The sequence below is a fragment of the Amblyomma mixtum genome, chromosome 2, assembly GCF_055824585.1.
Source record: "Amblyomma mixtum isolate Tamu chromosome 2, ASM5582458v1, whole genome shotgun sequence".
Classification (NCBI taxonomy): Eukaryota; Metazoa; Arthropoda; class Arachnida; order Ixodida; family Ixodidae; genus Amblyomma; species Amblyomma mixtum.
The window spans coordinates 43,531,544-43,558,817 of NC_143013.1; the positions used below are offsets into that span (position 1 = coordinate 43,531,544).

The following is a 27,274-nucleotide window of genomic DNA, read 5'->3' on the forward strand; positions in this document are numbered from 1 at the left end:
TAAATCGCAGTTTCTAAGAATGCTAGGAATGTGTCGATCGAGTTCCCACGGCAAAAAGACAAGTTCAGATTCCTCTTCAGTGCATCTTTAAGTGCCTTTCCCGAATTTTTTTTTTTTCATGAAGCCACTTTACATGCAGTCTCCAAAGTGCCTTTTTCACATACAAGCACTCCTCTCTGCCTCTGCCCTCTCCCAAGCTCCACTGGTTGAAAATAAACCACAAGACCCTAGACCGCATGTGCAGTTCATGCTGGTGACAGGTGCAAGCAACAGACAGCGGCACCTGTCAAGCACACGGTGCCTGCACAAATGTAGTTTTTTTTTTTTCTTTTTTCAACCAGCTTTTTATGCAGCAGACCAATTTTCAACACTGCCCTAGAGTGCACCACACCTGGTGAAACAGTGCAGTAAAAACATGGACACGCTGCGGAGGAAAAGGACTCAAAAGCTAGGCTATACAGGCCACAATGGGGAAAAGAAAGTTACCACGAATATCAAAAAGAAAGTCCACAAACCCAAGACTGCTAACTGCAGACAAAAAAAAAATGGGAACAAAAAAATTGTTGCATGAATACGGAGCTGGAAAGACTGAAATCCAAAAAGAAACACTGTATAATAATTCAAGAGGCAGTGCCCTATTACTTGAAGCTACATCAAGCTGCTTTAGAATGATATAGAACTAAGTATGAAGAGGGAAATGATACTTGTGTAGCATGCGGGAGCAGTAGAAGAAACATTAAATATGTTCTGGTAGGCTGAAAATTTATACATCCAAATAACAAAAGGAACGTGTTCAGCCTCCCAGAAGCTCTGGGTTTCAGGGGGAGTAAAAGCAAAATTAACATGTTAGCAGTAAAGACGAGTGCGAGAAAACTAGAGCACTGACAGCGTAAAAGCAGAATGAAAAAACTTGCACGAGCCGTCAAAGAAATCAAATAATATAGCTTAAAACACAAAAAATATCTTACAATGGGAAAGAGCCAGAACAGGTTTAAAAGGAAAAAAAAAAGTGTGAATTAAAAAAAACATCCAGAGCCACTTAAATATACAGCAATTTACTAGGCAAAGTGGTATTTGCCACCACCCCTATTCAAAGGGGATGCTAATAAGATCTACATATATATATCTATTTAAGGTGGACTCAAGGACACGACAACAACCATGCCTTTGTACAAACCAGTGTGCAGTGAGAAAGCTCTATTATGCATGCGTTGATTCACGGAAACCTTGCAGGTCATAGAAATCACCACTTACCCCCGGAGTATCAGAACTTCAGTTTGGGCCAGTTGCTTCATATTTGAAACTTAAAGGTGCACTGAAGAGGAATCTGAACTTGTCTTTTTGCCGCGGGAACTCGATCTACACGTTCCTAGCATTCTTAGAAACTGCGACTTATTGCCCTGTATGGCCGATTTCCCAAATTAAATCGAATTAACGGCCGGCTCCCGCCCTTTTTTTGCCCTTTTTTTTTAATTCTGCCTCGTACGGTGGGCGGAGTCGACCAAAGCCTTTCACCCAGTCCCGTGGCGGCTTGCCGCTCTGCCATCAGCGGAGTAATACGTAGTAGTCCGTAGTAGCAAATAGTCCGCGCGTATTTTTATTTCTGCGGGCTTATTTTGCGGCTATATTATCTGTGAATGAAACTATTTATTCATGAAAACCTAAAAAACAAAATAAAGCGAAAGCAAAGCCTCCACGGAGCTGGCTGAAAGGAACTTCACGCGTTGGTCGACTCCGCCCATCGTACGAGGCAGAATTAAAAAAAAAGGGCGGGAGCCGGACGTTAATTCGATTTAATTAGGGAAATCGGCCATACAGGGCAATAAGTTGCAGTTTCTAAGAATGCTAGGAACGTGTAGATCGAGTTCCCGCGGCAAAAAGACAAGTTCAGAATCCTCTTTAGTGCACCTTTAAGGGAGTAGCGCAAAAAAGATGCGGACAAAGGAACACTGAAGACAGAAGAGTGCTCATGCTGTCTTCAGCATTCCTTTGGTCACGTCTTTTTTTCGCTGGTCTTTTATGTTGCCCGAAATATACCTCATGCTAATGAATATAGTAAGGTTGCCAGACACAGTAAGCCAACTTACCACCACAGAGCCTGTCTTGACGCCATCAAGGAGTGAGGTTATGCATTGATAGCTGCCACCAGTTTTGTCAAGGTACTGCTTGACAACATCCACCGTACTTTCTCCACTTGCAAATGAGTCCGCCGCATTGACAAACTTGAACAGCTCTGAAAGCGCAAAAGGAAAGAAGGCACATGAACGATGAGGCCCACATCAGGAAATTTACAATTTGCACAAAAGTGCTGCAGAACACAGAAGTCATTACACTGATACAAAATTCATCTGAGCCACCCTAAGACTAGGCAAAAGTACCGAGCCTTATAAAACTCACATCATCTCCTCCTCCCAAAGATGTGCCTAGCCTAGATTCACTTCCTTACACTTGAACTCGTGTGAGCTATCAGACGGTCTGCCGTCCAGCTCAGAAATGCAACCACTGTTTGGATGAACCTGCCTGCTGAGTGTCCACATACATTTCACAGAAAGGCATGGTTGGCATGACCTTGCCTTTCTCCTCGTAAAGACAAAAGCTAGCTGAAAGTAGCGCCCAGAAAGCAGCCTACCAAAATCCACAGTTCTTAAACAAAGGTACTTATGCTTTGGCCTTAACAAAAATACCTCATCTGCTAAGGCTTTTTTTTAAAAATAAAACCCAAGTATTTGCTGTCAACTGGAAACGGGAGAACGGCTGCATGCTTCTATGTTATTGACTTCATTCAGCTTCTCGTAGCATATTAATTATGTTTGATTCCTGGTTACACATTATGCAATGGTATTAATTTTATTCTATTACTCATCTACTGTGTTGTGTTTCCCTTGGATTTGCAGGTTGTTACATTTGCATTTTCTTTTTGCCCTGAGCTTCAAAACTCTGGACGAAGGGGATGGTGCGAATTCGAGCATTTCAATGCCTCTTTTGTCAGTCCCACAGAACCTGTTAAGGGGAATGCAGGGTTTGGAGCTCAACTTTTTTCAAATTTATTTTTAGGCGCAGAGCAATAAAATTTGGTGGCTGTTTTGAGAAGCATACTAAATGATTAATTGCAAAATATTACTGATATATCTGCAGTATTTCTGACATTATAAATTTTTATGTGCTTCATTACTAAACCAAACTTGCAGAAAGCCTGAAGTGACAACAAAACATGGTAGGAACCTCAGTCGCTCTTATACTTTAGCCAAAGAAATTATTCATGTAATGACATCACCAAAAGTTTGTATCAGACTGCTTTTTTCAACACAAAACATTATATCCACGCTTGCATAGTGCACTCATTATCGTCATGTCAAAGTAGTTGCAGATCAAAAAAAAAAAAAAAGAGTAATTCAAAACCATAGGAACGTCACTGCATAAAGAATTTATTAAGGAACATAACGCAACAAAACGCATGAAAATCCGTGACACCATTGTCATGCTGCACTTTCTGCAGGCAGGGAAGTCGGGCCAAAAATTTGAAAAAATTGGCACACTGAAGTTTCACAAGCAGCCACTTTTTGATACCCACTGTACAGTGTCCACTGTACCCACGGTCACAAAAACAGTTTTCAAAGTCACTTTTGGACTGCTTTTGGAGAAAATTTGTCGAGATGTGACCAAAAAGACCTTATAGGCACGAATGTGATGTTTCCCAACATTCGATTTGAACACGGCATCCCCGCTAACGACGTTTACTGATATGAACAAAAGAAGCGGATGAAGCACTTCGATCGCGCTGGAATAACATTGCGGATGGCCACGAAAGCTTCGTGCGCGACGATCGCTCCTTGGTTCTACGTCGAAAACACTACTACAGTTTACGACTGTGCCATTTACTGAAAACATGTTTTCCAAAGGAAGATAATGCTGTTAATTCAAGACAGAATCGCCACGAAAGGCAGCGCACAAGCTACTTTGACTATACTTTGACAGCTAACATGACGGCGGCTTTCAAATTGCGCGGGTTATCCTTCGTGCACTTCTAAAAAAAATACGGAGTCGAATACCGATGAGGGCTGCACGTCATACTGCCGATAGTTTTGCACTAGGTTAGACAACTTTGTTTACAGGAGATGAAATGGTGCTGAAACAGTGAAAACACACGACGTTTAGAGGACCGCTAGTCCCACTACCACGAGGTTCGTTTAATAAAAAAACTTCACTGAGATACTCTCCGGTGGCTGGTAAATGATACAGTTTACCTTCCATCACGTTGCCGCCTTTGTCGAGCACAAGGAGGAATTTTTCTATGCAGAATGCGTCTTCCGTGTCTGCCTTCGTTTTTTTCTCCGGAAGCATGTCGTCTGGTTCTTCTGAGTCAAGATTGTCCTTAGTTTCATCGTGCTTCCTTTTTTTAGGCATTTTCACTTTCTGTGCAGTCATCTGTAGGACCTCAATTTGAAGAAAGCGTTGACAACGATAAAAGATGGTTCACCGACACAATTTGGCACTTGACGTTCCCACGAACACAGAAACCACGAGTTTATGCTTTGATCGCTAGTGCGCTGCCATTTTGTTTTTGTCACGTGTCACCCTCGTTCGCAGAGCCCATCTTGTTCCCGTCACGTTTAGGGCTTAGCGAAAATTGTTTTGTTTTTTTTTTCAATATTAAATTGTTAAAGCTGCGTATAACTGTCACGCACACGTAGAAACAATCTTTTATTCCGTCACGGGAGCCAGTTTTATGGCACTCTGAAATAATTTTGATATCTGCCCCGATATGGGGTGCGGCGGTGCGCAGTTATAAAGTGAACTATATAAAAAATCTTGTGAAGACACGGGGCGAGGCGAGGCGAACACTCTCAAAACACGCTACGAAGACTTGTTGGTAAACGTTGGTTGGTTCGAACCACTGGTTCGAACTGAATGACAACAAAAAAATTCTCCGCCAATACTTACTGCCTCAGTGTTGCTTAAGGGACCTTCAAGTGTTTACATCGGTGTGCTCAAGAAACGCGGAGAAGACCAAATCCAAACATCCGTAAATGTTTCCTTTCCGTAAATGTCCCCATTGCTGATTAATCTAGCATCCACCCTGCCAAGCCTCAGTCATCTGGTTTCCCGGTCACCTGGAACTACCAGGAGGAAACGAAGCCGCTCACAGGCATGCCCGAGCTCTTCTATACAAGGCGTCTCCCCCTGATGATGCGACCTAATAGCTTTAGCAGTGTATGTTGACAATCTCGCGCCATACAGAACAGCCAGGAAGGAGTACCCGACACCACATAAATCCCTCAAGAAGTTAGAAGAGAACACCCTTATGAGACTAGAAACCAACAGATACCCAACGCCAGCTAAGTTACATCAATGGTACCCTACACTATACTCTCCGCAGTGCCCACACTGTGGAGAGGTAGCTAATCTCTACCACATGGTGTGGGCATGCCAATTTAATCCCATAGTTGACCCCATTCCAAACCCCTCAGAGGAGCAGTTGGAGACTATTCTGCTCAGCGATGATCCTGACCATCAGCACTGGCTGGTGGGGAGGGCCGGTGCAGCAGCAATAACCAGTGGACTACCGGACTAGGTGGCCCACCCACATGTTCTACGAATATTCAGTAAATAAAAATGTTTTCAATGAATCAATCAATTCCAAACTGCAAGCAGCACCATCTACCTCACGGATTTTGCGCTACTATTGCGATTTACAACCACCTTTGGTATATCCAGTATATTCCCTCGTTATATTAGGCAGTAAATTTTATAAACGTGTGCATCACAACATGATAAATTGTTTCACACCATCCGGAACCTTCTGCGACAAACAGCTCGGCTGCAGCTCGGATGCAGATCTGAGTGATCGCGTGTTTGAGTGTACAACCGCGAAGACTTGTAAAACGAAGGTGTTCAAACGTCCTCAGAATGCACAGTTTGGGGGCGGAAAGGTCGTCGGTGTGAATCCCACACATACTTTGGGCTCCATCTCAATTAGTGATTTTATCTTCAGGAACATGCCAAGTCATTTGACACCACTTTGAACATTCTGCACCAAACGGGTGGCCTCCAAATTTTATGCAAATGGTGGTCCCGGCGGGGTCCCACTTCAATGGCACACAATAAGGGAATGGTATAAATTACGGCGCTACGCGCCCAACCTTGCTATGTGGTATAGCATGGTCATTTGGTTCGGACAGACGCGTCCTTGACAAACGTAAGTGATAAGATTGGTGTGGTTTGGTTTATGGGGGCTTAACTTCCCAAAGCAACTCAGGTTATGAGGGACGTCGTAGTGAAGGGCTCTGGGAATTTCGGCCACCTGGGGTTCTTTAACATGCACTGACATGGCACAGTACACGGGCCTCTATAATTTATCATGGTCCCTTTAACGGCATGACACAAACTACTCTAGTGGTGCTACGAGCGCCGCTTTTTGTCGTCTGCTTGATATGCATGGTGCTATCAATGTCCCTTCATCATCTTTTGTCTTCAAAAAAAGAAAGGGTGCTATATGGATCTTCACAGAGCATGGATCAATGTCCCGTATTTGCATGTGCCCTCCAAAGCCATCAGGATTAATTTTGACCACTTGGGCGACATTATTGCATTTCGCCTCCCACAAAACGCAGTTTTGGCTACGATTCGATCCCGTGACCTTCGGAATCGGCAGCCGGACACCGTAGCCTCCAAGCCACCACAGCCGACGTCATGTCCTTTTTTTTTCTTTTCATGCAGATTGTCATCCCTGCAACCATATACACATCAATCAAAAGGCATATGAAACAATATCTTTTTATTTAATGCACAGACCTGGAGCTTCTGACGTAATATTTGCAAAGTATGCAAATTAATTTGTTTTCAGCTCCCATGTTGTCACCTTGAAGAACTCTAACTAAATGCACTATTACTATATAATGACTATTTATATATCGTAGCCATAGTGATAACGTTCCCGGTATGCCCACTGCATGTGCGGTGAATTTCTGCGTAACCGCCTTCCCACAGGCTCAAGGTCATTGTAGCACTTGTCAAAGACACGATCAACTGCATCTCTTGCCACTTCTTCTGAGACACCTCTGGCCGTGACGATAGAATCGACGGCTTTCTTCTTGACACATTCCTGGATGTAAGCAACAAAGACAATAAGATTTTTAGCAAACTGCAGCAAAAACGAAATATAACTTTGCCTTCGATATGTCAGTCTGATGCGAAGCGCTGGCATTTAGCACTTTTCAACTATAACAAATAACATGATACTAACACAACATGCTACATACACAGAAGCCAGTGACCAGAAATTTGAGCTTTCTTAAAAAATCCCCCCTTTATTCACATGGATTAATTACAAAATAGAAGAGATTAAAAAAATTCAAGCACTATTATATGACAGAGCTTAAACTCACTTGCATAAGTCTTGAGTGCTAATAACTGTGCAACAAACCACCACAATGGTTAGTATAAATGGATTGTTTGGCTTACCGCATGTGTTTTTGCTATATTGATGGGGCTTGCTGAACCTTGTACAAACGCACTCATGAAGGAGCAGTGGAATAAATTTGCAGCACGTATCTGCAGACGAAAATTGATAAATCATTAAAGTGGAAATAACCACAGCTCATTTAGTTAACAATAAAATATGTAAGCAGAAGAGTTCTATGGAGGTAAAGGTAAAACCAGCAGCATTTTTTTTTTTCACAGAAGTACATCAGTTGAGTTAAACTTTGTTGTGAGAACACTAGTAAGAGCAAAGCAAGTTATGCAAAAATATATTTCAGTCAAATAGACCTAGTAGTAAACATCAGAGAGTTTCAGTATAGCGTTAGCGCGACAGCGGACATAAGGGAAATAATGTTAGCATGCTGCAAGCAACTTTTCCCCACGGAGAGTTTTAGTATACCATTCCGAAAACATTAAACACTATCTACTTCACATGGAAGTTATGGAGGCGAAGGTGCTTTAAAACTACCGCCACTGTTGATAATTTGTCAAAATATTATATTTCATACTCCTTTACAGCTAAGTAATATAGTAGTAATGTCTACTTGTGCCAGCAAAAACTGGTGCAAAGCTGGAGCAGTTCCTCGGCAATTAAAATTTTGTGAAATAACAGATGTACAGGTGCCATCAGAAGTAAATGGCAGGCAATATTAACGAAAAAATTTAATCATAACAAAAAACAGATGTTGTGTCGTATATTTTTCAGTGGTTTAGAGAGAATGGAAATTCCTTCGGAAGTGCATCGTTACACTGATGCCTCAGCGGAGCAAGGACTGCCTGTGAAAGTAAAAACTACGGCTGAATAATATTTTTTTATATTTTGCAATTCAATCAAGCTGAAATAAATGTTTTATTACCATTCCTCATCTTTGCGCTGAGTTTTGACCGTAGGGGCCTCAGCGGGAAAGGACTGGTGGGGGGCACTGCGGTAAAACTTGGCTCCCCCTGATGGAGAATCCTGTGCACGCCCATGATCACAAGCAACTGGCACATGTAAATATGTACTGCTCTCTTCTTGTGTGAAAGCACTGGGCCTTTGGCCAAAGTTCTGATACTTGCATAAAACTGCAGTATAGCACAATTCGCCACTGCTTGTAGCATACTGAAAAAAGCATGACATGGGCTCCCTATTTATTCCTACCAGCACACTTCCTGTAATAATACTGCATCAAACCTTCGTGATGAAACTAAAATTTTCAAAAGAATGGTCTCAGCTATGTTATTTATACAACTGGGCATATAATGTACATAACTCATGGCTTGCAGCAGCAAATTTGTGTCATTGTTACTTAATCTTGGTTCTTGAATTTGCGCAACAAAATTAAAACTTTCTTGCATTCCTTTACACCTTCATCCTTTTCCCATAAATTTGGCTTGCATGGAAAACTATGCATGCATGCGTAAGCTACAATGAGGAAGAAGCAAACCCTTAGATGAGCATTCCTACCTCTGTGCAGGCAAGATGATCCATATTCTTGAAGTCCATATTGGCACGGCAGTAGTCAAACATGTGCATCAGCTCATGAGCAAGTACACCTTGTATCACACCCTTGGACCTGGTCTTGTTCTGGCAAACCACAACTTGGTTGTATTCAGAGTCAAAACCGCCTGTCACAAGACCTTCACATGGCTCGCAGCAGATGTTTCGTCGGATGTCAATGTCACTGAAAGCATCACACCAAGCATACAATGGCAACACAGATGACAGTCACAACACGAGTGAACAAAGCATGAATGACCAAGCACAAACATTCTCTCACCACATATATGTTGTAGTGCAAAAGACAACAACATGGAAAAGATACACATATCAGTGGCAGTATATTATTTGGCCTCCAAAGGTATTCGATAGTTTATAAGTTGTAGCACGAAAAACACCATTGTCAAACAAAGAAGATAAAGTGCCAGTGGGTAGCGGTGTGTGTGTACCTTCTTCATTTGTTTATTGCACCTTCTGCACTAATATTCCTATACGCTTTAGATAGGGGTTGGACTTTTTGGTTTTTATCGTAGGAAAATTTGGCGGACTTTTTTCGATATATTTCAGAACCCAGTAAAATTTCTTTAAATTCGACCCCGTTAAACTGAAAATCTGGATAATTCAAACTGCCGGCTTGGAGCAAGTGGCTATGCAACATAGCCACTTGCTCACCTCTGACGTGCACGCAACGGCAGGCGAGCCGATGAACAGACGGCCCTGTAACCGAGAACTTTGCGATTGCTTAGTTTCAGTTTCACTTTTCTGGGCTTGACACCAACCCGCATCAACAGCGGCTCGACCAACCAGCATCAGCCACCAACCCAACCCAGCTGAACACCGTTTCAGCGCTGATTGGTGTACCAATGGTGATTTCTTTCACCCCTCCCCTTTTTTTCCCCAGGCTTCAGCACCATATCCTTCACTTGCATGGTTCCGTTATAGCGTTCCACTTATAGCTAGTATGGACGCAATAAAGCATTATTGGAAACATGAAAAACGGCTATTGTCATGCAGTTCTCATCTTAAAATCAGGTACCTATAGTCCAGTCTTTCACAAAATAAATTTACCTAATTGTAAGCAGTTCTTGACAGTTTTTTCAGGGTCATTCGATAATTTGAACTTTCGGATAATTCGAACATTTTCCCCTGTCCCTTGAAGTTCGAATTAATGCGAATTTACTGAATTTTTTTTTAACAGTAACCACATGACCACACTATACCACATAGCAACAATGGGCGCGTAGCGCCTCAATTGATACCTATACTTTCGATCCGTTATATATACCCTATACCAGTATAATCTAAGTGGGAGCCCCTGCCATCCACCCCTCCCCCAACCCCCTGGACCACCATTTGCATAAAATTTGGGGGACACCCGTCTGACACAGAATGCTCAAAGTGGTGTCAAATGACTTTGTATGTTCCTTAGGATCAAATTACTAATTGAGATGAAGCCCAAAATGTGTGTGGGATTCGCAACAACGACCTTTCTGCCCCCAAACTGTGCGTTCCAGGACCTTCAGACAGCCACTATGGCCGAACTGTCTGTCACAGGGCGTTCTGGATGGTTTATGGTTCATAGGGGCTCAACGTTCCAAAGCGGCTATGAGGGACGCCGTAGCTAAGAGCTCCGGAAATTTCGACCACCTGAGATCCTTCTGTGCACTGATATCGCACAGTACACTGGCCTCCAGAATTTCTCTTCCATTGAAATTTGACTTCCACGGCCAGGATCAAACCCGCATCTTTCGGGTCAGCAGCCAAGCGCCATAACCACTAAGCCACTGCGATGGACAGGTTGCTGTCAAACGATTCAGTTGTGATGCACACATTTATGATGCACACAACCGCCATGGTGGCTCAGTGGTTATGGTGCTGAACGCAGCCTTGACACGGCCACTGTGCCGCCTAGTGGCGCAGAGGCAGCTTTAAAACGCCGCTCTGACATCTCGCAAAATTTTGTCCATGACTGTACCATGCCACTATCTCACCATGCCACCTGGCATGCTTTTGTTAATTTCCTTCTTTGACAGATTAACACCTACTTTATAGCCAACTAGCTGCGGCGTGCATGTGATGGATGGTGACCTTTTTCAGTTAAAACAGAATTTTGAAAACTGAATTCAGTGTACTTTTATTTACTTTTCTGTTTAAACCAAAAAGTCCAAACCCTAGTTACTCAATACCAATGCACCCGAACATCTACCTTCGTTTAAAACATTATGCATCAGAAAGAAGTAGAAAAACATTTATAAAGCAGTAGTTGTGACATGCTGCTGCGGTCGACAAGACACGCATCCAAATCCAAAATCACGGTATGGCATGTAGTACAAGTAAAGTGATAAACGCCCAAACATTGATTGATGCGCTAATGTAATTGAAGCATGATGAAGCACTGTACAAAAGCGATAAAGCAAACTGCACTGAAATGAAGTTGATAATTTGTGGAAATACGCACCAGCCGGCACTTTTTATCGCACTTATCATCAGCTTCACCAAGGGGCCTGCAAAACGCAATGTGCTTACGTAAATGGCAACAATGCAATTTTCATAAAGTGCGCGTCGATTGAAGGAGTGCTCTTAGCAGCTGCCCAGCAGCACTGCACACGCAGAAACACACTGTGGTGACTTCTTTATTCGGGCAATTCTTGAATGAGCTCGCTACATTATCTTCAGCGTGACCATTACTCATGAGCCCACCGAGGACGTCTGACTCAAAGGGACTAAAAAAAAAAAACACACACACAGAGAAGCAGCACGAACGCTCTGTCGATGTCGCGTATTAGATCACAGAAATATCGGTTTTCATTTACAGCAAAGTTCAATCGCAAGCATGTCGTAGGCGCTCGCGTTACGTAGCACTGCCTGTCTATGCAGCAAAGCATGGTCTTCTACACGGTGCGTAGAGATCGACAGTTTTTAAGCAGCGATACTTACTTTCATTTATCAGCTTCAGGACGTTCTTTTCACAGCGGATATTGTCGAAGCTCTCCCGACCTTCACCCAAGAACGCGATTTTCGCCCAGCTTTCTTGCATTTTTCCACCTCGTCTTTCCGGATAGTTCTTAAACCCGTAGTCTTGCTCGGGCTCCGCGTCTGTTTTCGCATCATCTGATTGCTTCGGAGTTTCCTGGGCGGCAGACATGGTTTACTTGATTGGAGAAAATGCTGCACAGCTGATCAACTTGAAGCGCCCAGCGCATGCTTGCTGCTAACTGGAAGCCGCCATTGTGGATTGCTCTTGACGCCCTCTTTATTATCTACTGCACCTGAAAATCAGCATTATCAGGTGCAGTAGATAATAAAGAGGGTGTCAAGCCTTTAAAAAATTGTTTTTCTTCGTGTAAAAGTAGCTTCGTCTTCATTAGTTTATACCTCGCGGCGTCCAGGTCGTGTGGGTGTGGTGGTTCTACGCAACTGGTACGGAGCGTGTTCATCAGCTGGACGCAGCTTGCGTGCTCGCTGAACCTGAGACTTCGTACGTGCGTGCTTCCAACGGCGCAGTGGACATGGCAGAAGTTACGGACGGGAACGCATCGTCAGGAATGGAAAACTGGATGGGCGACTTGCCAGAAGAACTACACAGTGTACCATTGAACCACCTAGCGATACCAGGTAAATATATACAAATACGGATCCCTTGATCGTACGCGCCCTAGGAGAGAAAACTGTTGAAATCATTAATGCAGAAGTGCTCTAATTTGTCAGTGGAAAAGGGCCTGACAACATTTGTATCCAGCATGCCGTTCGGAAACACTGTGGCACGACTTATCGTGATTTGTCAACATTAATTTCGTCAAGGACTTGAACTGCATTGTGTGGTGATCGGTTCATCAGGCGAGCCAGCCCCTCCCGTTTAGGCATGAGCTCTCCCTTCAGCCATGCGATGGATAACCAATCACAGGATGCTGAATGGGAACGGTTTGTAGCCCATCAAACTTTCTGTGCGCGTACAGATCACCCCTCTTTATTTTTCGCATGGGGAGATTTTGTGGCAAACTGCCTTATTTTTATGCAAGTGAAAGTATCACAGATGTTTCCATCTTGAGTTCTCCGTAACCACTTACGACAGCTAGCTTACACTGCAGTGGAGTGCCAGCACCGCCGGTTTCAGAAGCGGACTTTCCTGCACGTCATACGTGTTAGCGGTGCAGTACTGAACGACGGGCAAGGCGCTATGAAAGTTTTGAGCAGTTTAAGTTTGGTGCTGATCAATATACGCTTTAAATATGCGACGAAAATTTTGGCCCATGAATCATTTAATCACGCTTGTTCTCTATAAATTAAGCTTGGAAACACTTTCCTTTTCCAGGGTCTCACGACAGCTGCAGCTACACCATATCGCCGCAGGCAGAGATAGCTCCAGACAATGAGTACTACGGTAACAAGCTCATGAAATTGCTTGGCCCTATTGGAAAGCAGATTATGTATAGCTGGTCAGTCACCCAAAATATAACTACCAAAGAACAGCTGCAAGCCGGCATACGCTACTTCGACCTGCGGATTGCAGTCAGAAAAGATCCCAAGGATGAAAATTTGTACCTCATACACGGCCTCTTCGGTGCTGTCGTCGACAACTTCCTTGTTGAAGTCAGGGACTTCTTGCAAGGCCACAGAACGGAAGTGATATTGCTCCACTTCCAGCACTTCTACAACATGACAGACGCCGACCACAACCGCCTGCTGAACAAGTTGACTAGTGCGTTTGGGCCACTCATGTGCCAGTTCACCACGGACCTAGACAACATCACTCTGGCGTCGCTGTGGCGTCGTGGCTACCAGATGATAACCTTTTACGGCCATGAAAAGTTGGCCAAGTACCATCCATATCTATGGCCTACAAGCTACATACCAAACCCTTGGCCAGATGACGATGAGGCAACTCGTTTGGTTACTTTCTGGGACCGAACTTTGCAACAGGGACGTGATCCTAAGAAGTTTTTCGTGCTCCAGGGTGTGGGCACCCCTCAGCCTTCAACGGTTACCATGCATATCTGTAACAGTCTGAGAGTGTACATAGCACCCAAGGTTAATGCGGCACTGGAAAGCTGGCTTTCCAGTCAAACGCCTGGTGGTGAAAACCACACGTGCAACGTCATCATGTCCGACTTCGTGGAGATGAACGATTACAAGATTCCGAAAATGGTCATAGAGATGAATCAGAAGCTCCTCGAGAACACGTCCAGTGCTTTGGGTGATGAGATGGTGTGACTTGAAGGAGTAAGCTGGTCATTGATTTTTTGGTGACCTTGCCTGCACTGCTCTTGCATGCTGTGAGAACTTGGCAAACTCTGCTGTTCCTGTGAAAAGCCTTGTGTACAAGGATACCTCACATTACGGGGTGCAGTCTGTTGAAAGCAGACACACTGCCCTATTTTTTTTTCTCTCTGTACGAACAGGCTGTAGCACTGGTCTGCTTCGCAAGCAACTTCAGCAAAGCGCCATACTCATCTTACTCACGCCTTGGTAGCCTTTTAGCAAACTTTATGGCTTCAAGCATGTGCTATCACAAGAGAGTCAGAAATACTAGCGTGAGATTCAGCATGCGTGTCTGCTTTCAGCAGTTGCCATGTGCTTGATGTGCCTCATGTTTCAGTGAACAAGTGCGATGTTGCCCAAAGGCATTTTGCATGGTGCATGCTTGCTCAGCACACAAGTCAGTTTTTACCTGTCATTTTGTGAGCACTTTTATCTCACGCCAGTGCAAGTTGTTGATACCTGCCCATGTTGCAATAATGATGGCTCTTTTTAATCTCTTTTTGCTTACTTTTTGCTTACAACAGTGCAATCCAATTCCAATTTTTAGCCACCATCAGCAGGCAAGCGAAACTGTTCCATTTTATATTGAGATGTATAGAATCCCAAATGTTGTGAAGTTGTCCGTTAAATGTGAAGTCCCACAAGGAACAAGTGTTGTCTATGGCCACGTTGGAATGTTTGTCTTGTTATATGAAGCTTTTATTCGAGTAATTGAGTTCTGGATGTTCAAGGGCTGTACGTGAGGGCAGCACCCGAGTTTTCAGTATCAGGTACCTGTAAAATTCAGAAAATCGCTAAACCTGCATGTGGTTTAGCACTTGCTTCAAATGTGCTTAAACACTTTTGTCAACCCTTCCCTGCATAGATTAGACACCTCTATTGCCTTTGTTACACCACTAGAAATGAAATTTTACCACTGGCTGGCCCCCCCTTCAATGAGAGTTAAGGAGCGCACATTTACGAGCACATTACCGAAAAGCCTGAAGCAAATGAACTACGATGATGCATAAGGGCGCAAAAAATGAGGTCCAAGGAAGTGACAACACACAGCACTTACAAGTGATTATCACCCTTTGTTAGATGCCAGTTAAGTGTTATCTGTGACATACCACTAGAATGTGGAAAGATGTTTATCAGATGGACTGCTGCCCCATTGAATGACTGTGTGAATATGCGAACCTCGTGAAGTCAGGCACTAGGAACAATCCTGCGATCCACTGCAAGTAATTTGGCTGGCACTTCTTCAAATGATATGTATTAAGAGCATAAAGAAACCAGCAGTGGCGAGACATATTTGAAGCTAACCCTTCAAAAGAAATAGAAAACAACATCAGCATGTCAGCTACAAAGACTTTGTAAGAGCTATCTTATTTTTGGTGACTAGAGGTTTACGAACTGACCAAATGGTTCACTTTCTCTCTTTTCTTTGCATTGCATTTTTGCAATTTGCATGACGACGGACTCAACAGCAGAGAAAGAGGGAGAGAAAGAACTGGTGCTACACCAGTATGGTTCTACAGACATTGAACATGTATTTTTCCCTGCGTGTTTGAACAGACAATTCCTAGACAGTCCTGCATTTTGTCACTCCTTAGTCCCTGTTTAATGATCTGTACTGAATCCCAGGAAAAAAGATGCATGACTGACAAAGCATTGAAAACACGGCACAAGCTGCATTAAGCGTTCTGCTATGCCTTCTGGCAAACTAGCAGTGTCAAGAGAATAGGGCAATTCTTAGAGACGAGGAAGTGGCGGCTTCACTAAAGGGCATTTCAGGGACCCTGTGATCACAGCAGCATTTTAATAGAATGCGCTGATAGCTGTATGCTCTGGTGGATGATGTGTTTGTGTGTATGTGTGGTGTGTTTAAGAGTGGGCAAAACAGACATTTTTGTAACAGAACAGCTACTTTACCAAGCTGTGAGTGCAGGGCAAGACTTTACCGCCAAAGAATTCTAAAATGGTACTGATGCTATTCATGTGCATAGTATGTCCTGTAACATGTCGCAGCAAAGTCATTACAAGATCTGAGAAATGTTAGATGTAACATGCAAGGCACAACCTGAGAGGAGTTTCTTAAAATAGACACTCAGATCTGAAGCCTAATACCTAGCAGCAAGCTCAGTGGTTATGTTGCACCCTACCTGTATTTTAAATGTTGTGCACAAATCCCCGCAAAAAGCCTCTCTATACTGTTTTTATGGTACTTTACTGTGCTATATTGTCTTCATCTATTGCAACAATTGTGCTTTGAGCTGTACTATTTATATGCTGGCTCTCAATAGTACATCTGGTGCTGCCTTTTCTCTTTATTTTCTTAGTGTTTTGAGACTTTATGATCCTATTTGCTTTACATGAGCTATTTTGTTTATACTGTAATATATGCTTCTGTTTATACATTCAGGAACTGGCTAAAGGATGAAAGCATCAAATCTGGTTCTTAACAGAGCATGTTAGTGGTATACTTTTGGCACTGTAAAACTTTTTCAGCTGCCATATTACAAAAAAAAACCCCACTCACCTAAAATTTAAATATGATTGCAGCATGTCGAGACTGCAACACAATACGAAATATCCTGCTTGTCTTTGCTTACATGATGCAGTAGATTGTCGCCAGAATTATGCTAAACTCTGACACTCTATATGGAAGTGAAAAATGAAACCCTTTTGTCTAAGTTACAAGGGGTGTTAGAAAAGTTCAGCCTCCTCGTCTGTAGCTTTCTTATTAAGGGATGGAATTGCTAGGTACTTCATTCAGGTGGAATCTAGAGTGTCCCGTTTCCCTGGAACACATCACTTTTTCATGTGGCGCCTCCACTGAGGCGCCTGCCTCCACAATGCCAACAGCACACATGTAGTGGTAAAGGTTATGTCCATCGGTCTCTTGATCTTGGAAAACAGTCAGAAGTTTTATAAGCGAGATTCAAGATGTAAACTGCAGTAACTCAATTTGCTACAACAGCATGCAGAGACACATGCACCGATAGTAGAAGTGCATTGCCATTGATGGAGACTACATCACAAAAGGATGTGCTCCCAAGGAAGAGGGCATTTCATACTATCATCTGAGCGCGACAACTTGCGATTCCATCAGTTTGTAAAATTAGGGCCCAGGAGAACCAGAACATTATTTTTTTTTGAACAAAACTTGCATTTCGCTTACTTAATCACAGAACTTACTGAATGCATTGCACTAGCTGCATTTAATGGTAGGTCAAGAAGTTCACATTTCATTTACCTGCTACGCAGAGATATTTGTGAACAACAAAAAACAAAGTACCGCAGTGGTGGCCTAGTGGTTTGAGCACCCGCCTTGCATGTGGGAGGTGCGGGGTTCGATACCCAGTGCTGCTGGGTACTCACCGGTGATACAGCAGGTACAAGCTTTCCCCTGGCCTGGTGCCCAGCTCATCTGGGGGCGAAATGCTTGGGAGATAGACCCCGCCTTGCGTAACTAAAACTACCCTGTCCCATGGTGTTTTTTGGCCAATGCTGCTCTTGTTCCATAAATTTTCATTGTCATCAAGAAACGCACAGCAAAGCAACATCTTGGAACACGGAAAGCTTTGAGAAATGTGCACTGAATATGCTGTGCAGAAATTGGTGTTTAGTCCACCTTTATTTTGAACATTTCATAATGTTGACAAACTCCCTGACAAAAAACTAAGGACAGCTTGATGAGGTCAGGGTGCCGGCAGCAGGCTACAGTGGCAGCTACACCAACATTTCTAATAGGCATCTGTTGCTAATCAAAGCATTTAGCCCTTTTTATTACATGTTTACAAAAATAAGAGGTGAAGCAAAGCTAATAATTGTATGTAATAGTGAAATCATCTTTATAACCGTCTTAATTCTTCAGTCTTCTTTTTTGACAACTGTTTCACTGCAGAAATGGGCTTAAATGCTTCCCGTTCCAAAACCACTGGCTCATTCACACCCAAAATTCTTCCACAGGTGGCATTCAACAGTGGGCGTTGCTGATAGTAGTTACCCGTTTCAGTAAAAATAAATTGAATCACACTGTCACCTGCCAGCGGGTTTAAAGGGACAGAACACTGAATTTTAAGGACCCAGTTTTTTTTCTTTTGGCACAATGGAAAGTTTGCTCTCTAAAGTGCTGTATTCCACAATAGTTTTATGATAAACACTGTTGGATATTTTTACAAAGAATTTTTTAATCAGTGCATGAGCCAGTTTTTATGTATCCTGATGCTGGAAACCATGGTCAGCAAGCGCGATGGCGACTGCATGTTGGCAAAAGCGCTGTTACAAAAACTTAACATAAATCTCTCCCACAAGACAGTAATAAGATATATTTAGTATATGGAGTAGCGTCCATTTCAGTTTCCATACCCAAAGCTGTTATGGCACAGGAACTTACACCTCATCAACAAAAGTTTTAGTAGACCGTGGTTGCCGCTCCATCCTAGAAATTCAAAACACTGTGGAACCATTTAATTACAACGGCTAAAAGTGCATGGTCGACGATTCGAAGGGAGTGTTGCTTTTTATCGAATGGTGCACCGGAGAGAGTGTAAACTACAATAAAACATGACGAACACTCCTGAAAGAAAAAGAACACTGCGCACTTCATACAAATTAGCAATATTTTACAGAGATGTGGTCACGTGGTGGAGTACTTTGATAATGGCAGGTTTCGTTGCAAGATGACTTTTTATGCGATTTTCAATGCCAAATTAAAATTGTAAATCCTCGTCTCTTTGATAATGCAGTGCTCAGTTCTTACATTCTGAGGTATGATCTTTTCATTTCGGCCATAATATTACGACACGTTTTGGTCAGTGTTCAGTCCCTTTAACTTCTAATGCACAGCTTCACAAAAGGAACAATAGGGAAGGCTGAAGTACCCCAAAATTTTTAAAAGTAGTAGGCCTTAAAAGGCTTGCTAGTCACAGGTGGCACCTTCCTCTTCAAGCCGAAGGTTTCACACATTTCCTCTGCCATTGTTGCAAACAACTTGCTAGTATTTATTTTTCTACTTTGCAGAAAATAAGCAAGCAGTATAGCCAAACATGCCAATACACAAAGCTGCCACACAAGGCCACCTTTTTTGAGTGTCAACAACCACCAGCAAAGGAATTAGAAATATTTATGCTCATTTTCACTAAAGATACAACAGTCCAAGTGAACCAGATTGTTTTTCACAAAATTTAGCGCTACTGCCTGTGATAGCACTGCATTTACCACCAACCATTACATGTGATAAAAGGCAGCAGAGCTTCACTGCTGGTAACAATCTAGCTACAGCAGATTTGCTACTTTAAGTGCTTCTTGCGATTTGAGCAACAAAAGCCATGCCCGAAAGCTGCATATAATGCCACTTTATCAGCAACTCATACATTTAGCAATGCTGGCAACAAGGCTACCTCCTAGCATCACAGTGTATTACCAATGTTCCAATGTTCTACGTTACTGCACTTTGCTGACAGTATAATACTAAATTGGCCAGGGAACCTGTTGTGATGGCTCAGAGGCTTTGACGTTCAGATGCTGATTTCAAGGTCACAGGATTGAATTCCGGCCGCACTTCAGTCGAGATGAAATACAAATAACACCCGTGCACTACCAATGTCATCGTGCATCAAAGAACCCCAGATGGTCTAAATTAATCCGGAGCTCTCCACTGTGGCATCCCTCATAGCCCATAGTGTTGCTCTGGGATGTTAAGCTCTACATACGACATGCCGATATTTAAATTGGTTGAGTATTAGAACAAAGCCATTTTATGTAACAGGTGTGACAGTGACCTTGCCTTTTACAACATGAGGCAGACGATGGGCATAGAGGAAAAGAAGAAAGTAAGCCTCTGTTTTAAAGCACCACTCAAAAGTACATAATGCCATTTGGAAATCTTCAGGACAAAGCTTCATGACGTATTTCCAGGTTTACTGCTTAGTGAGGTTAAGATGTGTTTCAATGTGCAGATATTACATAACCATGCAATATCAGCTAGAAAATGACACGTCTGATCTTGCATGTGACTGAGCTTGTGCTGGTAACCAGAGCCATAATTGGCCGTGTGTTATTGAATATACTCTTTGTGAAGCCTGTGAAGAACATATACAAAGCATTTACTGTTTATGCATTTAAAAAAAATACCATGGGCATTTAGCTGCGACAGGCAGTATATTGCCTATATGCCAAACATCATATCTATGCCACACGGTTACATGTGATCAACCAGTGCCAATGCTTTTGAAGCTGCGCACACCAACTTGCATTACTAGTAAAGCACAACAGTACAGCTCAGGAGTCCAACTTCATATGTGAACTACAGGCAGTATCGCATGACCTGAGCAGCCCAGGATGTAGTCATATCAGGAACAGCATAGAAGGGAGGAGTTATGGACACCAAACTACTGGCTGCACGTTTTCTTCTTTGGAATGGTGCCCAAGACATTAGTATACATAGGCCGCCATCTGGAATTCTCCCATACATGATAAATCATTTATAACTGAATTTCTTTCGTCAAGTTCTTTCAAAGTCAGATTCAACAGTCAAACAGTGGCTATGACATCAAAGTACAGTTCAGATCATGTGAGGCATAAAGAAACTACGATACAACAACTGCTTCATCAATTTAATTTACCACAATAGCCTGCCTGAAAACCTGGAATGACAATGGACAAACAAGCAGCTATAATATCACTTTTTCGGCATGCTTCACATGACCTTTACTGAATTCTGATGTCACATCCCCTGTTTGGCTGTTTAAACCGAAACAACACGAGAGGGAAAATTCAGTTATAAATTATTTACCTCGCGAAAGCAAACCGCATATGGCACTTTGTTTATTAAAGGGACACTGAGGAGAAATTGAAGTTGGCTTGTATCGACAGAATACCAGCTCCTGGTTATAAAAACGCCTCATACTGACAACAAAGCTCTTGTAACGTAGAAAAGAGCAAGAACCAAAATACAGGTATCGCCGCCACAGGCCAAACTCGCAAGTACAAGCGTGATGATGTCATAGGACAAAACAGTGTTGCTAGAACCATTGGTTCTAGCAACACTGGTACACGAGAAGCCACGAATCACTGAGGCACAGCCAGTGCAAGCGCAAATCTCCTTGACGTCGCCAGATGGCGCCACATACCCGGCAGCTATGCGCGCGCCTGCAGCATTGGGGCCAATCAGCGCCTGCTCACCGGCGGTAGGCGGGCTCCCGGTATTCTGCTAATGGTAACAAGGTACACGGTATGCTAAAGGTGTCTATTTGCGAGAACTTCGTTGGTGACTTCGAGAACGGGAGCCATCGTAACGCTGGCAAAACGCCGGTGCAAACGTAAACGAAGCGATGGTAGCGACGGCCGCAATAGCCGATAGATGCCTTCATCGTGCGGCCGCCGGTACCTTTCTTTTCGGCTGCTGCTAGGCCGCACTGCTGGCTGCCAGAAATCACGGAGTCTGCGTTATGTCATGTGCACGTCATGTTTTACGTCACTTAGTCCTGTGTCGTCATAAGAGAGTTCCAAGTATGAATCAGAGTGGCGGGAAAAACTTTTTCAACTTCGAATCCAAATTTCTTAGAAATAAATGCATCTTTCGCTGCCGGCCAAGTGGCAACAAAGCCATGAAATGCCGAAGTATCGGATTTTGCTGTAAAAAAAAATATTAATAGAGTTCTCCTCACTGTCCCTTTAATATCTTGCCCATCATTGGAAAGAAAGCACACACAACCAAAATTTGGTGTCTAATTGTTTAAGAGTTCAGCCACCCATAGAAAAACTAAGAGACCGTAGTTCTCAGCAATTTCTTTTTGCAGTGAAAGCTGCAAAAGGGAGGTGGTTTCGTAGCATAAACTGCGTACCCAAAACAAAATGACATCATAGGCTGTGGTGTCAAGATGTGGTACAGTGGAGGCCACTTATCACATGCATTTGCTGCAATGTCCTCGAGGACCACAGCCAGGTAGAGTTCTGGCATTACAGCAGCCAGAAATGTAACGGCAAGCACAGAGTGAGACGTTGCATTTGTGCGGCACAAAGACAATACACTTCTCTGGACATTTATAATGGAAAATTTGGAAGTATTCCACCGTCTAACCCGTTTCCTAGCACTGTTTGCAACTGCGGGTATAGACATTAACCTTGGTATTCTCTGTGATGAACTCAGATTGTCATGAGTCACTGGTTATTTTTCAGCTCGTGACAAAACCAAGTTGCCATATATTCCTTGATGTTTGTGTCATTTATGACGAATGCAGCTTCTTTTCAATTTAGAGTTTAATTCAAACCAGCATACTGCAGTTCGTGGGCAAAATAAAAACTGACCTGCAAATAGCTTGCTCTGCAACAGCTGAATGACATGTTGAAGCATGCTTTAGGAAGCAGAATTAACAAGTGTGAAAATGAATTCAAGTGTTTGCATTTCCAGATATATTTACGCTGTGTTGTGATGAGCTTTAGTGGTCTTTTTCTTTGCGTAGCAGAGAAGCATCAAGTATTTAAGCTGATGATCTCGTTCCCTATATTTACATTGCAAATGAAGTATAAACCACATGAACAATTAATAAAAATATATATAGAACATACTGAATGTTTTTGTTGTTTATTTCACAAGACAACTATTATGCGAAGCAACAATGCGTAAGGTAAGCAACATTGTTTTAGTCACCTTAAACGCCTTTTTAAGCAACATGGGACTCCTAGCGATCAAAAGGTCAACTAGGTAGTCATCATGTTTACAAACTGACCACCTTCCCCTACCCTCAATGTAAAGTGCAGACTAGAGCAGGCTCTATCAAGCTGACCTCTCTGCTTTTCCACTAACCTGTTTATATCCTCCTCAACAATGTTGTAAAGGTCTATGAACTCTGAAACAGGAAAATGAGAGAATACAACAAGCAAGAATAAACATATCTATAAAAAATTTGCCCAAATCTATACAATACATATCAGAGGAAAGGCTGAAGCATTATTTCCTCGCAAGGTACTAACCGCCCCTAAAATGGCAGTGGACAGTGCTGTTGAGAGCAGAAGTGGTCTGTAACACTAGTGCTTCTGTTAAGACTTGATTACCGCGCCACTTTCCAGCAGTGCTTACTGTCCAGACAGAAGAGGAGGTGACTGTTTTCATCCGGAGGCATATCATTTCGCTCGTTTCGATGCTTGGCATTCCATTGTTGCATAAGCATCAAAAGGCGCCACAGGAGCAGTGAACCACGCAACCGCGAGTGTTAAATACGACTTTTGCACACGACAGTACATCAGCAACAACTGCAACACGAACAGCAAAATGAAATCTTAGCCCGCAGAAGCTCAGTACTAGCGCAGGTTAATTTCTGTCCAAAAGTGCAAAGACTCCTTTAGAAGCGTTAATCAACCTCACTTGTATTTTCCCCCCAGGAACTGATGTGTTTGTGCTTTTGTGTTGGCATATCAGTTCTCTTGTTCAAATTTCATATGTAATAAATTCAATAATGGCTCAATCAAGGCCAACCCCCAGCAACAAAAGGAGCAGTTTTGTACACCTATCAAAAAATGAGCCGCCTGTCATGACAGCTGCTGGCACACAAGTGTTGGTTTGCTGTTTTGAGATATTGCTTGTGCAAATATAATTGAGAACACAGATGCACACAGACAGCAAAACAGTCTACTTACAAAGAATATAGAATTTATTTGTAAAAAATGATGATGCTTGCAATAAATACTTTGCATAAAACAATAATTATATACACCATTTTCAATAAAACTCTCACTTCACTTGCGAGTCCCAGTTATGTAAAGATGAATATTTTCTTGTTCTATAGCACCTGTGGGTGAAAAAGATCAAGAAAAATAAGTTGCAGCATTCTGCAAGACAGGCATACTCAACTCTTGCCCTTTACTTTAGCATCTGCATGCTCAACCTGTATCTTAGCAGTTGTGGAGAGCAAGTCACACATTGCTACAGGTAGCATAAGTGCATATCCAAAATGACTCAGCCTAAGCTTTGAAAATGGGGATTAATAAATGTAACGTGGCTCATTATGCAGAATAAAAATTTTGCACAATGAAACTTCAACATAAATCTCACGAGAACTTTTTTAAAACACACTTCTGTTCAGCAAGATAGGCACAGCCTTCTCTCCTGACCTCACGCAGCATGAACTGCATAAAGCAAGCAACTGAAACACGACAATATCCATGTACCTGTGATACTACGGATCCGTTTAGCTTCAGCAGCATAAAATAAATTACCTAAGCAAGCTACTGAAACGCTGCGCAGTACCTGCACATCCGTGATACCACACAACCATGCAGCATGCTAAGCTCATGGCACTGCTAATGCTCTACTGCATGTCCATTCGGCAAGGTGCAAGAACCAAATAGCACCTGAAGGTCTGGAATATCTAAAACAATTATACCGCCCTACCCCAGTAATGTCAAGGTATTTCCAATATGCTCACATTGAAAGATTTTTCAGTTTAAGGGGGGACACTGGTCTTGAAAAAAAAAATTTATTAATGAAGTCACAGTTACAAAATCTTCAGGGAATATGTATTTTTGTGTGTTGATTCTAAATATGTCATTTAATTTCATGTAAAACAATTCCTGGAGCACTTATGAACTTTTTATGCTAGTATTTTGCGGAGAGTTTTGAAGAAAATTTGCTGCGGGAAACTCGCTGAAATGTATGCCATTGGGTTCTCTTGACATCAAGGAATACAATAAGGGTGAAAATGTCTTCCTGCCTATCATAGAACTTAAGTTATAGAGTTTTGAAGTTGTTGCTTCAGAAATGAGAAGGAAAGTGTGTATTCCTGTTTCTGAAGTGGCAGCTTCAGTGCCCTATTACTCAAGTTCTATGAGAGCCAGGATGATCATTTTACCCTTATTGTATTCCTTGGTGTCAAGAGAACCCAATGGCATACATTTCAGCGAGTTTCCTGCAGCAAATTTTCTTCAAAACTCTCCGCAAAATACTTGCATAAAAAGTGCATAAGTGCTCAAGGAATTGTTTTACATCAAAATTAAATTACATATCTAGAATCAGTGCACAAACATACATGTGCCCTGAAAATTTCATAACTATGACTAAATTAATAAAACTTTCTTTTCAAGACCAGTGTCCCCCCTTAAAGCATTCTAATAGAGTCACAAACTTTTTGAAAATTGCCACGCTGAGACTGGTCAGTAAGAAGTGTTTGCAGTGTTTACTGTCTGACACTATGTCAATAAACCCAGCTGACTTATATCTGATGTCACTATCATGCTTGGATTATGGCTCCTACAGTCTTCATTCCTCTACGGAGACACCTGTTTCAAATTGCAAAAAAATGGCCAAAAAAAATTGTTTTGAAAATCACTGTATCTGCTCGTATGCCTCATTTTTTTATGCTGTCCTAAAGTCTCCCTGCTCAAATCCACTAGGAGGTACTCTAAAAAAAATTGTTCGTGTACCGCAGTGGTACTGCATACTGGGGAAAGGCTTGAAAAATCGGTTTTTCTCCACTGAAATTTTCTGACTAGATGCTTATCTTGAACAGCAGATTTCTTCATGACTGTTTTGTCTATTTGGCCCCCGTTTGTTTTGTTGCACTTGCAGAACTCCACTATATGTGATGACAATCTTAATTTTTCATTTTGAGGGATTGTACCTTTTGGCGTGGCACATACCACATCTACAGACACATCTACGGTTGAGACGTGTCTTTGCCAACTGCTTTGTTAAAAATAAAACAAAAAAATTGTGTTGTGCTAAAAAAAAAATTAAGATTGTCAGCACACATAGCATGCATTCAGAAATACAGTTAATGTTGAACTAGTTTCCTACCAGATTTTATCGAGTCTGCAGGATTTCCACAAGGTGTAGAAGAGAAAAATTTGTAGAAAAAAGAAGTCCCTCAAATATAACGGTGAAATTTTTGCGCATACATTAGAAAGCATTACTAACATGCAGAAAACTTTTCATCAAAATCCATCAGAAAATAAGAAAGTTGGTGCTGAAAGCCACAGCCCCCCTTAAAGGGAAACTGCATAGGTTTTAGAAATCACCGAGCATAAGAGGGTCGAATGAGTGAAACTTGCAGGTAAAGCATGCGAAGTCTTTTTGGTCTAGCACTTGAAATAGGGAAGTAATCGCCGATTAAAATCCGGACGCCCTTCAAGCTTCTCCGCAGCGCACAACGCCAAGTGGGGGGCGCATGATGACGTCATTGAAGGTATCGGTACATTTCCAACTCACAAACGCCTGCTTTGAAGGAAAAAAACCAACGCCACCGAAGGCGAACTCTGCCGAGAGTTCTTTGGCAGCCTCTAACGAGTCAGGGCAGGGCGTGGCTGACAACAGCGGTAATTTGAAATCATACCTTCCGTGACGTCACGCTAAGTTTCCCCGCACTCCTCCGGTGCCTTGAGAAGAAGCGCAAAATTCAATCATCGATTACGTCACTATGTTAAATGCTAGTGCAAAAACCCTTGGCATGCTTTACCTACAGCCTATACAGATTTGAATCCTTGAATATAGCGAAAATATAAAAAAAGTGCTGCAGTTGCCCTTTAACTGGATAAAATCAAGGCCACAATCTGCTAGTTCAAAACCACAGCTAAAACACTTTTCATTGTGGTGCTGGTGGCTATAGAAACGGAAAACTTTGCACACGTCTACCAAGTTTGCTTTACTTTTCTTACATTCACTCCACAAAACCTATCAGGTGCCACCACAAAAAACTTGGGTCAATAACAACAGCAAGCCCAGCTGCCCCAGCTGTTTAGTACTAACAGCAGCAACAGCATGGTTCTATTAGGCATTCACAAGGAAGCTGCCATCTGTCACATGCATGCAGCTGATTACAGCAGCGAGTATTTAATGCAAAGAGAGGTGATGTGTTCACTTGCCTGAATTGTCACGCACTGTGAATTGCCTTCATTCACACAAGAGTCGCCTTATTGCCAGAGTCTTGGTCCTCGTACCATGCAATCATTTCTTCGTGGAAGGCATCTGCAACTGATGATCTGTCCAGGTTCAAACTGCTGTCCGCACTACGGCTGGTGTGTGGTTCCTCAACAGCACTGCACAAGAATAGAACAATGCATTTGATTTTATTTTAA

At 42.5% G+C, this 27,274-nt stretch overlaps 4 protein-coding genes across 8 annotated transcripts in view; 1 reads left to right on the top strand and 3 right to left on the bottom strand.

Moving 5' to 3' along the window:
- The window catches only part of LOC149359154 (nucleolar pre-ribosomal-associated protein 1), an 83,642-nt gene extending 79,087 nt beyond the window's left edge, over window positions 1–4,555 (bottom strand). The window contains exons 1-2 of the mRNA XM_089571396.1: window positions 4,245–4,555; window positions 2,088–2,233 (exon numbers count right to left, since the gene is read on the bottom strand). Of these exons, the coding sequence (XP_089427522.1) occupies window positions 2,088–2,233; window positions 4,245–4,425 (327 nt within the window). The 5' untranslated portion in view covers window positions 4,426–4,555. The remainder of the gene's footprint in view (window positions 1–2,087; window positions 2,234–4,244) is intronic.
- A 2,200-nt stretch (window positions 4,556–6,755) lies between these two features.
- Window positions 6,756–12,192, bottom strand: LOC149359155 (mitochondrial inner membrane protease ATP23 homolog). Its single transcript, XM_089571397.1, has 5 exons — window positions 11,897–12,192; window positions 11,418–11,463; window positions 8,927–9,143; window positions 7,462–7,551; window positions 6,756–7,102 (listed from the first exon to the last, which is right to left on the bottom strand). Exons 1-5 carry the CDS (start codon window positions 12,102–12,104, stop codon window positions 6,905–6,907), a joined length of 759 nt encoding a protein of 252 aa, XP_089427523.1. The 5' UTR covers window positions 12,105–12,192; the 3' UTR covers window positions 6,756–6,904.
- Window positions 12,193–12,290: 98 nt separating this feature from the next.
- On the top strand, window positions 12,291–16,530 carry LOC149359156 (PI-PLC X domain-containing protein 3). Its single transcript, XM_089571403.1, has 2 exons — window positions 12,291–12,574; window positions 13,272–16,530. Exons 1-2 carry the CDS (start codon window positions 12,469–12,471, stop codon window positions 14,168–14,170), a joined length of 1,005 nt encoding a protein of 334 aa, XP_089427529.1. The 5' UTR covers window positions 12,291–12,468; the 3' UTR covers window positions 14,171–16,530.
- A 7,303-nt stretch (window positions 16,531–23,833) lies between these two features.
- The window catches only part of LOC149359157 (uncharacterized), a 90,217-nt gene continuing 86,776 nt past the window's right edge, over window positions 23,834–27,274 (bottom strand). For all 5 annotated transcript variants that reach the window (XM_089571401.1, XM_089571399.1, XM_089571400.1 and 2 more), the window contains 2 exons: window positions 27,062–27,235; window positions 23,834–23,994 (listed from right to left, as the gene is read on the bottom strand). In XM_089571401.1, the coding sequence (XP_089427527.1) occupies window positions 27,094–27,235 (142 nt within the window). In that variant the 3' untranslated portion in view covers window positions 23,834–23,994; window positions 27,062–27,093. The remainder of the gene's footprint in view (window positions 23,995–27,061; window positions 27,236–27,274) is intronic.